Consider the following 12,030-nt stretch of genomic DNA (forward strand, 5'->3'; position numbering starts at 1 on the left):
TGAATAAACAAAATGTGGTATACACAAAGAATGGAATATTATTCAACTTTATAAATGAAAGAAAATCCGATACATGCCAAACATGGATGAACCTTGAAAACCTGCTGAGATAAGCCAGTCACAGTACTGTGCACTTAAAAAGGTAAAAGTTTATGTTATATATAAGAAGAAAAGTGGAATTGCTCAGTCATGTCCGACTCTTTGTGACCCCATGGACTGCAGCCTGCCAGACTCCTCTGACCATGAAATACTCTAGGCAAGAATACTGGAGTGGGAAGCCATTTCCTTCTCCAGGGGATCTTCCCAACCCAGGGATCAAACCTGGGTCTCATACATGGCAGGCAGATTCTTTACCATCTGAGCCACAAGAAAAATATACATAACATATATATATATATATACACACACACACATATGTTATATACATATATGTATATAGTGTGCATATTATATATGTATATATTATGTATATTTGCCACAACAAGAGGTGGGACTAGCCATAGAAGAGGAGGAAGTGATATTCATTGGAAGGACTGATGCTGAAACTGAAGCTCCAATACTTTGACCACCTGATGTGAAGAGCTGACTAATTGGAAAAGACCCTGATGCTGGGAAAGATTGAAGGTAGGAGGAGAAGGGGACAACAGAAGATGAGGTGGTTGGATGGCATCACTGACTCAATGGGCATGAGTTTGAGTATGCTCTGGGAGATAGTGGCAGGCAGGGAGGCCTGGCGTGCTGCTGTTCATGGGTCGCAAAGAGTTGGACACAACTGAGCAACTGAACAACAATAAGCCATAGAGAGGAGGAAGTGATAGTGTGCAGGACTGACCCTAGACTTTGTGAGGCCTCCTGTGCTTCTGCTTGCTGTTTTGAGCCATAGCCAAAACATAGCCATTGGGATGTTCTTTCAGGCTAAACCCTAGAATGACTAAGCACGCATGGAGCGAATTGAATCCATGCCTCAGCTAGGAATCAGGATATCTGTATCCACAGTTTAAGGTGGAACCATCTAGATGAATGCTGCCTAGGTTGGCCAACTCTTGATGACCTGCAATTGGTTAAATGAGTTTAATAATTATTATTGAAGCCTCTAATTTTGGAATAGTTGTTACACAGCCATGTTGCGAAGCAAGAATTAAGGTGGAGAAGAGAAAGTCTAGTAGAGTACTCCATGAAAGAGCAATACTTTTAGCCTCATAATTGTCCCAGTGCCAGCCATTTCTCCTCTAGTGAAGGTATGTTTAATCAGGGTTATCTCTGAGGATCACCAAAATTTCCCTTGCTGCTTCATCCATAGACTAAAAATAGACTCAAGTGCGTTAGTTCTGTTCGATGCCTATGTATCAACCACTAGCTTTGTCAAAACACTATTTATGTTGTCTTATGTGGCTCTTCATTGCTCTTAGGATAAATTCCTAGTTTCCTGATACAGCTTTTACATCTTACTTGCCTGGTAACTTCCTCTCCAGTGTCACCTCTTACTCAGTCCCTCTCATTTTTATCCCTCCTGTCATCTCTTAGTCTCTCTGTTTGTCTCTCCTTCCCTGATTTTTTTCTCTCATTCTTTCTTTGGGCTTTCAGATTTGGTACCCCTCTAACTGGAACATCCATCCACTCTGATATTTTTTCAAACTAGTTCCTGATCATCCTTCCATTAGGTCTTAATTTCAGTGTTACTTTCTTCAAAGGGTCTCCCATGAACCCTCAGAGCAGAGAAGATGGCACATACTCTGCACTGCCGTTGACCCCTGTAGCATCCTAACTTTACAAAACACATGCTTGTGCTCAATGTGTCTGTCTTCATCACCCCATCTTCTCAATTTAGCTGGTACCAAAACATAGGGGAAATGCAATATACTTTAGTTTAAAACACTATAATCAGATGAATTAATGAACCAAAGTTATGGCTCTGAGATCGCTGTGTTCTCTTGTCAAGATTCACTAATGGATTCTATTGGTCAAAATTCTTCACTCCAGCTTATAGAAATTTAAATTGAATAAAAACTTAAAGATCATATAATTCAATCCCAAATAAGCAAGCTGAAATTTCTTCGAAGATAATTTCCTGGGAGGTATTTCTGTGGTATTTCTAAACTGGCTGCTTCAAAGAGAATTATAAAATAATAAGTATTTTGCCCCTAACCTCTGGATTTACTAAATAGAGCATTTATTCTTGAACCTGCCTTTTAACTGAGTAATACAAGTCAGGGGCCCATCCATAGAAAAGGAAATTTATGGGCTTATGAATCTTCATTTGCAGTTCTTGAGAGTATAATGATGACTTCTGATTTAGACATTCCCCAGAGATGCGGCTGAGCTGGTGCTAAAAAACCTCAGCTATTTACTAGGATATCAATCCCTCTCATCAGGACATTAATTCCTAGGAATGTTTTAGTCTCTCAATTCGTAATTTCCATTACTCATTCCATGACTAGCAATTAATATTCATTAAGGGTCCATGCTGCTGCTGCTGCTGCTCCTGCTAAGTCGCTTCAGTCGTGTCCGACTCTGTACGACCCAATGGACGGCAGCCCATCAGGCTCCCCCGTCCTTGGGATTCTCCAGGCAAGAACAATGGAGTGGGTTGCCATTATCTTCTCCAATGCGTGAAAGTGAAAAGTGAAAGTGAAGTCACTCAGTCGTGTCCGACTCTTCGAGACCCCATGGACTGCAGCCGACCAGGCTCCTCTGTCCATGGGATTTTCCAGGCAAGGGCCCATAAGACACCTAATTCTCCCGTGTACTGGGCATGTATCTACCGGGGGTAAGAGAATTTGATCAAAGCACCAAATCTTCCTAGGTCATCTTATTAAATAGTCTTTTTTTTTTTTTTCAATTTAAGCAAGTTGTTTTACACTGCGACTTGATACACACACACACATTTCCACTTCAAGGGTCTAATTGATTCATCATTGTGTTACATTATTATTCACTAAGTAATATATTATTTAATTATAATACATACAAATGAGATTATTAAATATTACTCACTAAATAATATAATAACTTATGAGAAAGTAATTTATAAATTCTGAAGAATAACATACATATTTCATAAAAGTTCTTCTAAGAGCATAAACTTGTTCATCAAATTCAGAAATATGAGGAAAAGTGGGCCTTCACTTTTCTGATCTGACTGCGTCACTCTCTGCTTGAGAATTCTTCAAGGGTAACCTTGGCATTGTAGGTGATACCCAAATCATCTTTCCGGGCCTGCTCCTGCCCCACCCCTCACCTTGTACCTTTGAGTTCCTGCTCATCCTCTCTCCTCAACCTAGGCAGCTTTTCCACCTAATGAACCCTTGTACTTTCCTCAAGGCCTAACCTGAAGTCACACTGTTCACAGGCCTTCCCTACCCTGTACTCCAGGTAGAAGGTATTCCTCTCTGTACACGTTCATAGCATAACACATGCAGTCTTGGGACAGCCCCTCTCCATAGTGACAGACGTGTCTCATTCATCTTGCCATTTCCCAGCCCCTCAAAGAACGGCTACTCACAATGCTTGTCGCCTCCCATCTTGCAGCATTATAACCAACAAGGGCGTCCTTTTCCTTCCAGAAATGGTCCCTTAAGCCTATCGTTGGTTTCAGAACAATGGGCTGGAGGGATGCTGGCCAGGGCTTGATCTAGGTTGGCCATTTCATATTGCAGTGGCTCCAGGAATTGGGGGCTTTAGGAAATAGACAATTCCAAGAGACAGGGGAAGACCCTGTATCCCACCTGGATATAGATTCCCATGCAGTGCACATTCACCATCATCCCCCAGAGAGATTTGGAAAGATCTGCTGTCATCCTGGGGCTTCCCTGGTGGCTCATCGGTAAAGACTCCTCCTGTCAATACAGGAGCTGCAGGACATTCAGGTTCGATCCCTGGGTCGGGAAAACCCTCTGGAGAAGGAAATGGCAACCCACTCCAGTATTCTTACCTGGGAAATCCCATGGGCAAAGGAGCCTGGCAGGCTATTGTCCATGGGGTTGCAAAGAGTCGGACACTGCTGAGCATGCATGCAGGCATGCCACGATCTTCCTAGTGTGGATAGCTCTGTTTCTGCAGGTACCAGACCCTCCCCTCCTGGAACACAACCACTCTTGCAATGACAGTGCTCTGAGCCCTGCTCAGAAACGAGGAGGAAAGGAAAATCTCGTTTGTGGAGCACATGCTGTGTGTTTATGAACATCAGCTCGTTATTCATAACATTCGACAGATGAGGTGACCAAAGTGCCGAGGTAAAGGCACTTGATTAGGATCACATACCCAGGGAACTGTGGGAACTCCAGTCACTAGAACTCAGTCTCATCTTTTTCCACCTCCTTACCTTTGGAGAGATCTCTTATAAAATTCCACTCCAGTCACTTGATTAAATCTCCCTGGAAACCTACCCTAGACTTGTATGCCCCTAAGCAAAATGACAAATGACTAAAGGGGAATAGAAATCATCTTTTAATCATCTTTAAGGCCATAGATGCACATAAATGACTTTCTGGGGGGAGTAACAGTGCTTTCAGAGGGCAATCTAAATTCTGGCTGAATACCATCAATAACAATAACAATAGAATAGAGAAAGCAGGGACCATGTGGAAAAGGCTGGTAAGGGCTTTAACACAGTCAAAAGTTTATATTCAGTGAGGGAAATTAATATTTCACATTCACTTTCTTTATTAGCTTAGACATCTGAAGGTCATGGGGAGAGTTTTTCAGGTTACCAGCCTGGCAGTCTTTATCTGGAGATGAGACACTGGGGACTCCGAAGGTGAGATAGAAGATATCCTCCAGGTAGCCAGATGAGATGACTAGCAAGGGATGGTACATAATAATTAGCAAGCTCATTACCACCTGCCATTTCAGAACTGCCTGTCAACCCAGATTCATCTGATGTTCAGTTACTTTTTGTGAAATGAAGGAGAAGGGTTTTGATATTTTTCTGAAGGTCCACCTAACATTGGGAGATCAGTGTGTGTGTGTGTGTGTGTGTGTGTGTGTGCGCCTGCGCACGCACGTGTGTGTGAATTCCTGATCAATTGAGAGCTGCTCCGGTGGGGGCTGTCTTATTTTTAATTATACTTTGAGTGAAGATTAATCAGTTAAACAGGATTTCCCGGGGCTCTTCTGGAATGTGGAACATTGAAGAAGACAGTGAAGCGGGTCAGGAAGCTCAGCGTGAGCCTTTTAAATATTTTATAAGGAAATAGGAAATAGTCTTTAATAGCAACACCTCTACAAGTATTGAATGGGTGAGATACACACGTGTTCATATGACTTTGCTCATGGTTGGATTGTCAGCTGCATAGTCAGAGTTGGATGAGATACAGCCTTTCATGGAGTATTTGTTGAGAGCCAGGGAAACTTGGGAAGATGACTAGAAGATGAACATTAAAGATGAGCAGGGGTGCAGGGGAAGAGTGGCAGCTCATAGGTCTGCTTGTCTGTTTATCCAGAGACAGAAGGTTAAAAGTTGGTTGGCTTTTGGACCCTCTGTGTTGGGAAGTTTGGAAGACTGAATGCACTGGCTTCAGCCCCTGAGGTAGTAGAGGCTGGCATTTATTCTATTAATAGCTATGCTTTGGTCTTTGCATAGATGAAAAATCACAATGCCCTGCATGTCACATGTTTCCATCTTGTTTCCTTCCACCCAGATAAGTACTCTGGGTTACAAGTTCAATAGTAGGGGGTTCATTTATTCTCTTGATCATTCATTTACTTACATGTTCATTCTATTTTTCAGCATATATTTTACTCAATAAACTATTTTGGACAACTTATTCTGTGCCAGGCATAGCATTAGCTCCTGAGGACACAGAAATGAAAATACACAGTCTTGTCCCACAGGGAACACAGAGGCTCTGCAGATAGTATATGAATTTCAATCTATCTGGGGAAAATCTCCGTAAACAACTGTTCTTCTGGTGTCTTCTGTAATAAAGGCATATCAAATATGCTTCAAATGCATACTTTCTATGATCACAGGCCTTCACTGATGCTGTTTCCTGCCTGAAACATCTTAATCATCCTACTTGTATGCCAGGATCCTCATCTGCCCCCGTTCCCTCCACAAAGCCTTCTGACCACTTGGGTAAGACTGTTTCCATCTGCATTCACTGAAACTATCTCTGATCTGTTTTGGATGTGAACTGCCTTGCGTGTGACTTAATTGCTTTAGAGGATTGTATTCTGGACAGCAGAAATGTTATATTTCTATGCCTTATAGAGCAAAGAGCTTGTAACACATTCTGATGCTTTTAAATGGTTAAAATTCTTTGACCCGCCTCATTTCAAGAGGTGATGCCTAATACCCTTACCCTTGCATATGGGCTGTACTTTGCCACTTGCTTCTATTAAACAGAATAAAGCTGAAGTGATGGTGTGCAGTATCAGAGACCAGGTACCAGAAGACACTGTGGCTTATTGCTTGCTGTCTTTCGAGTCTCTCCCTCAAGGAGAAAGCAGTGACTACGTCATGAGGAAACTCAAGCAGGCTACAGAGAAGCCAAAACAGAAACTGTGGGCTCCTACCAACCATCAGACTAATTTTCCACTGATGCGAGGGGGCCACATTGGAAGCAATTCTTCCAGTTCCATTCGAGCTTTCAGATGATGGTGCCTGAACTGATAATTTTTGACTACAGTCTCATAAACAATTCTAAGGCAGACCACTCAGTTAAGTCATTCCTGGATTTCTGACACTCAGAAAGTGTTGAGATAGTAAGTGTTTGTTATTTTAAACTATTCTCTGCAACTCTGCATTCAGTTGGGTATATCTTTCCCTTTCTCTTTTGCCTTACATTTCTCTGCTTTTCTCAGCTATTTGTAAGACCTTCTCAGACAACCACTTTACCTTCTTGCATTTCTTTTTCTTTGGGATGGCTTTAGTCAACAATTTTAAGCTATACAATCCTGACGTAATTTGGTATACAGCAATAGATTACCAATATCCAATACTCATGTATTGTTGTTGTTGTTCAGTCAATAAGTTGTGTCCAACTCTTTGTGACCCCTGGACTGTCGCTAGCCCTCGCTGTCCCTCATCATGCCCCAGAGTTCACCCAAGTTCATGTCCATTGAATCGGTGATGCCATTCAACCATCTCATCCTCTGCTGCCCTCTTCTCCTTTTGCCTTCAATCTTTCCCAGCATCAGGGTCTTTTCCAATGAGTTGGCTCTTCACATCAAGTGGGAAAAAATTAGAGCACCAGCTTCAGCATCAGTCTTTCCAATGAATATTCAGGGTTGATTTCCTTTAGGATCAGCTGGTTTGATCTCTTTGCAGTCTGAGGGACTTTCAAGAGTCTTCTCCAGCACCACAATTCAAAGGCATCAAGTCTTCGATGCTCAGCCTTCTTTATGGTCCAAGTCTCACATCCATACATGACTACTGGAAAAAACTATAGCTTTGATTGATTATAAGGACCTTTGTCAGCAAAGTAATGTATACTTGCTCATTAGAATACCAATGACATCCATGTTGCTGAATCCTATGGATACTTTTGAGTGTTCATTTTACTTGTATCAACGTGGCACTCAACACAGAAGTTGAATATGTCTTCCTTCTCTTTGAAGAAATTGTATGAAATATTCCTGGTATATAAGTCAAGGCTTTCATTAATCCCATTCTCCTTCTTACCTCCCCAGAGGTAATCATATCTTTCTACAGCTTTCTTTCTGTGAGTGCAGCATTGTTAAGTTTATTCAAATTTATTAATGTCTATGTTGACATATGTAGTACTAGAACATTCACTCTAACTGGTGTCCACTGTTCATTCTATGACTATGCCATAATTATTTATTTGTTCTCCTATGAAGGCATTTAGATGATTTTCAGTTTTTCACTCTTATTAATACCACTGTGTTATCATTCTTGTAGATGAATCCTTAATTCCACATGTAAGATTTCCCCAGGGAACACATTCATCTTTAACTTTCTAGTTATTATCAAAATAGTTCCCAATATGGCTGCGCTAATTCATGCTTCCATCTGATGTACATGTTAAGTCCTATTTTTCCTCATCCTTACAAGACTTTTATATTACAAGGCTTCTTTTTCCCCCCTCTTCCTTCCTTACTTCCTTTGAATCTAAGTTATAGTTCTTATTTAATCATTCATTTTGTGTTTCTTAGCTAGTTACATTTCTTTATCTATGACATTTATTTATATATATTGCCCATTTTTTGCCTTTGGTCACATACATTTTTTGGATTGATTGATGAGAGTTATTTACATATTTTATATACTAATGTTTTCTTAAATAAATGCACATCTTGTCTGAGACTTGCTTTATTAAAACTGTGATATATTCTATATGTGGAAATTAAGGATTTTATGATATACTGCTAAGTCACTTCAGTCGTGTCTGACTCTGTGCAACCCCATAGACGGCAGCCCACCAGGCTCCCCTGTCCCTGGGATTCTCCAGGCAAGAACACTGGAGTGGGTTGCCATTTCATTCTCCAATGCATGAAAGTGAAAGTGAAGTCGCTCAGTCGTGTCCGACTCTTCGCGACCCCATGGACTGCAGCCTAGCAGGCTCCTCCATCCATGGGATTTTCCAGACAAGAGTACTGGAGTAGGCAACTGTAAAATCTTTTGTAGTTTATGCATTTTGTGTCCTGTTCATTCCATGGCATGAAAAGAAATGATGGTGTGCAGTATCAGAGGCTAGGTCATACTTATAAATTTTTGCATACATACATTTACAATTGTTACACATTTTTGTATATGTAAATTTTATTTCTTCATATTTAGGTCTTAACATATAATGTTGACATAACTGACAGATAACATTGTGGAAGTTTAGGTATCAGATCGAATCAGATCAGTCGCTCAGTCATGTCTGACTCTTTGCGACCCCATGAATCGCAGCACGCCAGGCCTCCCTGTCCATCATCAACTCCCGGAGTTCACTCAGACTCACGTCCATCGAGTCAGTGATGCCATCCAGCCATCTCATCCTCTGTTGTCCCCTTCTTCTCCTGCCCCCAATCCCTCCCAGCATCAGAGTCTTTTCCAATGAGTCAACTCTTTGCATGAGGTGGCCAAAGTACTGGAGTTTCAGCTTTAGCATCATTCCTTCCAAAGAAATCCCAGGGCTGATCTCCTTCAGAATAGACTGGTTGGATCTCCTTGCAGTCCAAGGGACTCTCAAGAGTCTTCTCCAACACCACAGTTCAAAAGCATCAATTCTTTGGCGCTCAGCCTTCTTCACAGTCCAACTCTCACATCCATACATGACCACAGGAAAAACCATAGCCTTGACTAGACGGACCTTTGTTGGCAAAGTAATGTCTCTGCTTTTGAATATGCTATCTAGGTTTTTCATAATTTTCCTTCCAAGGAATAAGTGTCTTTTAATTTCATGGCTGCAGTCACCATCTGTAGTGATTTTGGAGCCCAGAAAAATAAAGTCTGACACTGTTTCCACTGTTTCCCCATCTATTTCCCATGAAGTGGTGGGACCAGATGCCATGATCTTCGTTTTCTGAATGTTGAGCTTTAACCCAACTTTTTCACTCTCCTCTTTCACTTTCATCAAGAGGCTTTTGAGTTCCTCTTCACTTTCTGCCATAAGGGTGGTGTCATCTGCATATCTGAGTTTATTGATATTTCTCCCGGCAATCTTGATTCCAGTTTGTGTTTCTTCCAGTCCAGTACTTCTCATGATGTACTCTACATATAAGTTAAATAAGCAGGGTGACAATATACAGCCTTGACGAACTCCTTTTCCTATTTGGAACCAGTCTGTTGTTCCATGTCCAGTTCTAACTGTTGCTTCCTGACCTGCATACAGATTTCTCAAGAGGCAGATCAGGTGGTCTGGTATTCCCATCTCTTTAAGAATTTTCCACAGTTTATTGTGATCCACACAGTCAAAGGCTTTGGCATAGTCAATAAAGCAGAAATAGATGCTTTTCTGGAACTCTCTTGCTTGCTCCATGATCCAGCGGATGTTGGCAATTTGATCTCTGGTTCCTCTGCCTTTTCTAAAACCAGCTTGAACATCAGGAAGTTCATGGTTCACATATTGCTGAAGCCTGGCTTGGAGAATTTTGAGCATTACTTTACTAGCGTGTGAGATGAGTGCAATTGTGCAGTAGTTTGAGCATTCTTTGGCATTGCCTTTCTTTGGGATTGGAATGAAAACTGACCTTATCCAGTCCTGTGGCCACTGCTGAGTTTTCCAAACTTGCTGGCATATTGAGTGCAGCACTTTCACAGCCTCGTCTTTCAGGATTTGGAATAGCTCAACTGGAATTCCATCACCTCCACTAGCTTTGTTCGTAGTGAGGCTTTCTAAGGCCCACTTGACTTCACATTCCAGGATGTCTGGCTCTAGGTCAGTGATCACACCATCATGATTATCTGGGTCGTGAAGATCTTTTTTGTACAGTTCTTCTGTGTATTCTTGCCATCTCTTCTTAATATCTTCTGCTTCTGTTAGGTCCATACCATTTCTGTCCTTTATCTAGCTCATCTTTGCATGAAATGTTCCTTTGGTATCTCTGATTTTCTTGAAGAGATCCCTAGTCTTTCCCATTCTGTTGTTTTCCTCTATTTCTTTGCATTGATCACTGAAGAAGGCTTTCTTATCTCTTTTTGCTGTTCTTTGGAACTCTGCATTCAGATGTTTATATCTTTCCTTTTCTCCTTTGCTTTTCACTTCTCTTCTTTTCACAGCTATTTGTAAGGCCTCCCCAGACAGCCATTTCGCTTTTTTGCTTTTCTTTTCTATGGGAATGGTCTTGATCTCTGTCTCCTGTACAATGTCACAAACCTCATTCCATAGTTCATCAGGCACTCTATCTATCAGATCTAGGCCCTTAAATCTATTTCTCACTTCCACTGTATAATCATAAGGGATTTGATTTATGTCATACCTGAATGGTCTAGTGGTTTCCCCTACTTTCTTCAATTTAAGTCTGAATTTGGCAACAAGGAGTTCATGTTTTTGCTGACTGTATAGAGCTTCTCCATCTTTGGCTGCAAAGAATATAATCAATCTGATTGGTGATGTCCATGTGTAGAGTCTTCTCTTGTGTTGTTGGAAGAGGGTGTTTGTTATGACCAGTGCATTTTCTTGGCAAAACTCTATTAGTCTTTGCCCTGCTTCATTCCATATTCCAAAGCCAAATTTGCCTGTTACTCCAGGTGTTTCTTGACTTCCTACTTTTGCATTCCAGTCCCCTATAATGAAAAGGACATCTTTTTTGGGTGTTAGTTCTAAAAGGTCTTGTAGGTCTTCATAGAACTGTTCAACTTCAGCTTCTTCAGCATTACTGGTTGGGGCATAGACTTGGATTACTGTGATATTGAATGGTTTGCCTTGGAAACGAACAGAGATCATTCTGTCGTTTTTGAGATTGCATCCAAGTACTGCATTTCGGACTCTTTTGTTGACCATAATGGCCACTCCATTTCTTCTCAGGGATTCCTGCCCGCAGTAGTAGATATAATGGTCATCTGAGTTAAATTCACCCATTCTAGTCCATTTCAGTTTGCTGATTCCTAGAATGTCGACATTCCCTCTTGCCATCTCTTGTTTGACCACTTCCAATTTGCCTTGATTCATGGACCTGACATTCCAGGTTCCTATGCAATCTTGCTCTTTACAGCATCGGACCTTGCTTCTATCACCAGTCACATCCACAGCTGGGTATTGTTTTTGCTTTGGCTCCATCCCTTCATTCTTTCTGGAGTTATTTCTCCACTGATCTCCAGTAGCATACTGGGCACCTACTGACCTGGGGAGTTTCTCTTTCAGTATCCTATCATTTTGCCTTTTCATACTGTTCATGGGGTTCTCAAGGCAAGAATACTGAAGTGGTTTGCCATTCCCTTCTCCAGTGGACCACATTCTGTCAGACCTCTCCACCATGACCCGCCTGTCTTGGGTTGCCCCACGGGCATGGCTTAGTTTCACTGAGTTAGACAAGGCTGAGGTCCTAGTGTGATTAGATTGACCAGTTTTCTGTGAGTATGTTTTCAGTGTGTCTTTCCTCTGATGCCCTCTTGCAACACCTACGGTCTTACTTGGG

At 41.5% G+C, this 12,030-nt stretch overlaps 2 protein-coding genes across 20 annotated transcripts in view; one reads left to right on the forward strand and one right to left on the reverse strand.

Moving 5' to 3' along the window:
- LOC147359626 (uncharacterized) overlaps positions 1 to 12,030 on the forward strand; it is a 243,029-nt gene that overhangs the window by 136,301 nt on the left and 94,698 nt on the right. For 6 of the 18 annotated variants that reach the window (XR_015141012.1, XR_015141014.1, XR_015141013.1 and 3 more), the window contains exon 3: positions 5,971 to 6,076. The exons of the other annotated variants lie outside the window; for them this stretch is intronic. Coding sequence is in view for 2 of the 6 variants with exons in the window: in XM_086337333.1 (XP_086193459.1) it covers positions 5,971 to 6,076 (106 nt within the window). In the remaining 4 variants the exon portion in view is untranslated. The remainder of the gene's footprint in view (positions 1 to 5,970; positions 6,077 to 12,030) is intronic. 18 annotated transcript variants of the gene reach the window in all.
- Positions 1 to 12,030, reverse strand: part of LOC147359629 (uncharacterized) — a 675,420-nt gene that overhangs the window by 75,049 nt on the left and 588,341 nt on the right. The gene's annotated exons all lie outside the window — the stretch shown is intronic.

Source organism: Bos grunniens, chromosome 14 (assembly GCF_055505025.1).
Source record: "Bos grunniens cultivar Pamir isolate PY7600 chromosome 14, Bosgru_T2T1.0, whole genome shotgun sequence".
NCBI classification, from domain to species: Eukaryota; Metazoa; Chordata; class Mammalia; order Artiodactyla; family Bovidae; genus Bos; species Bos grunniens.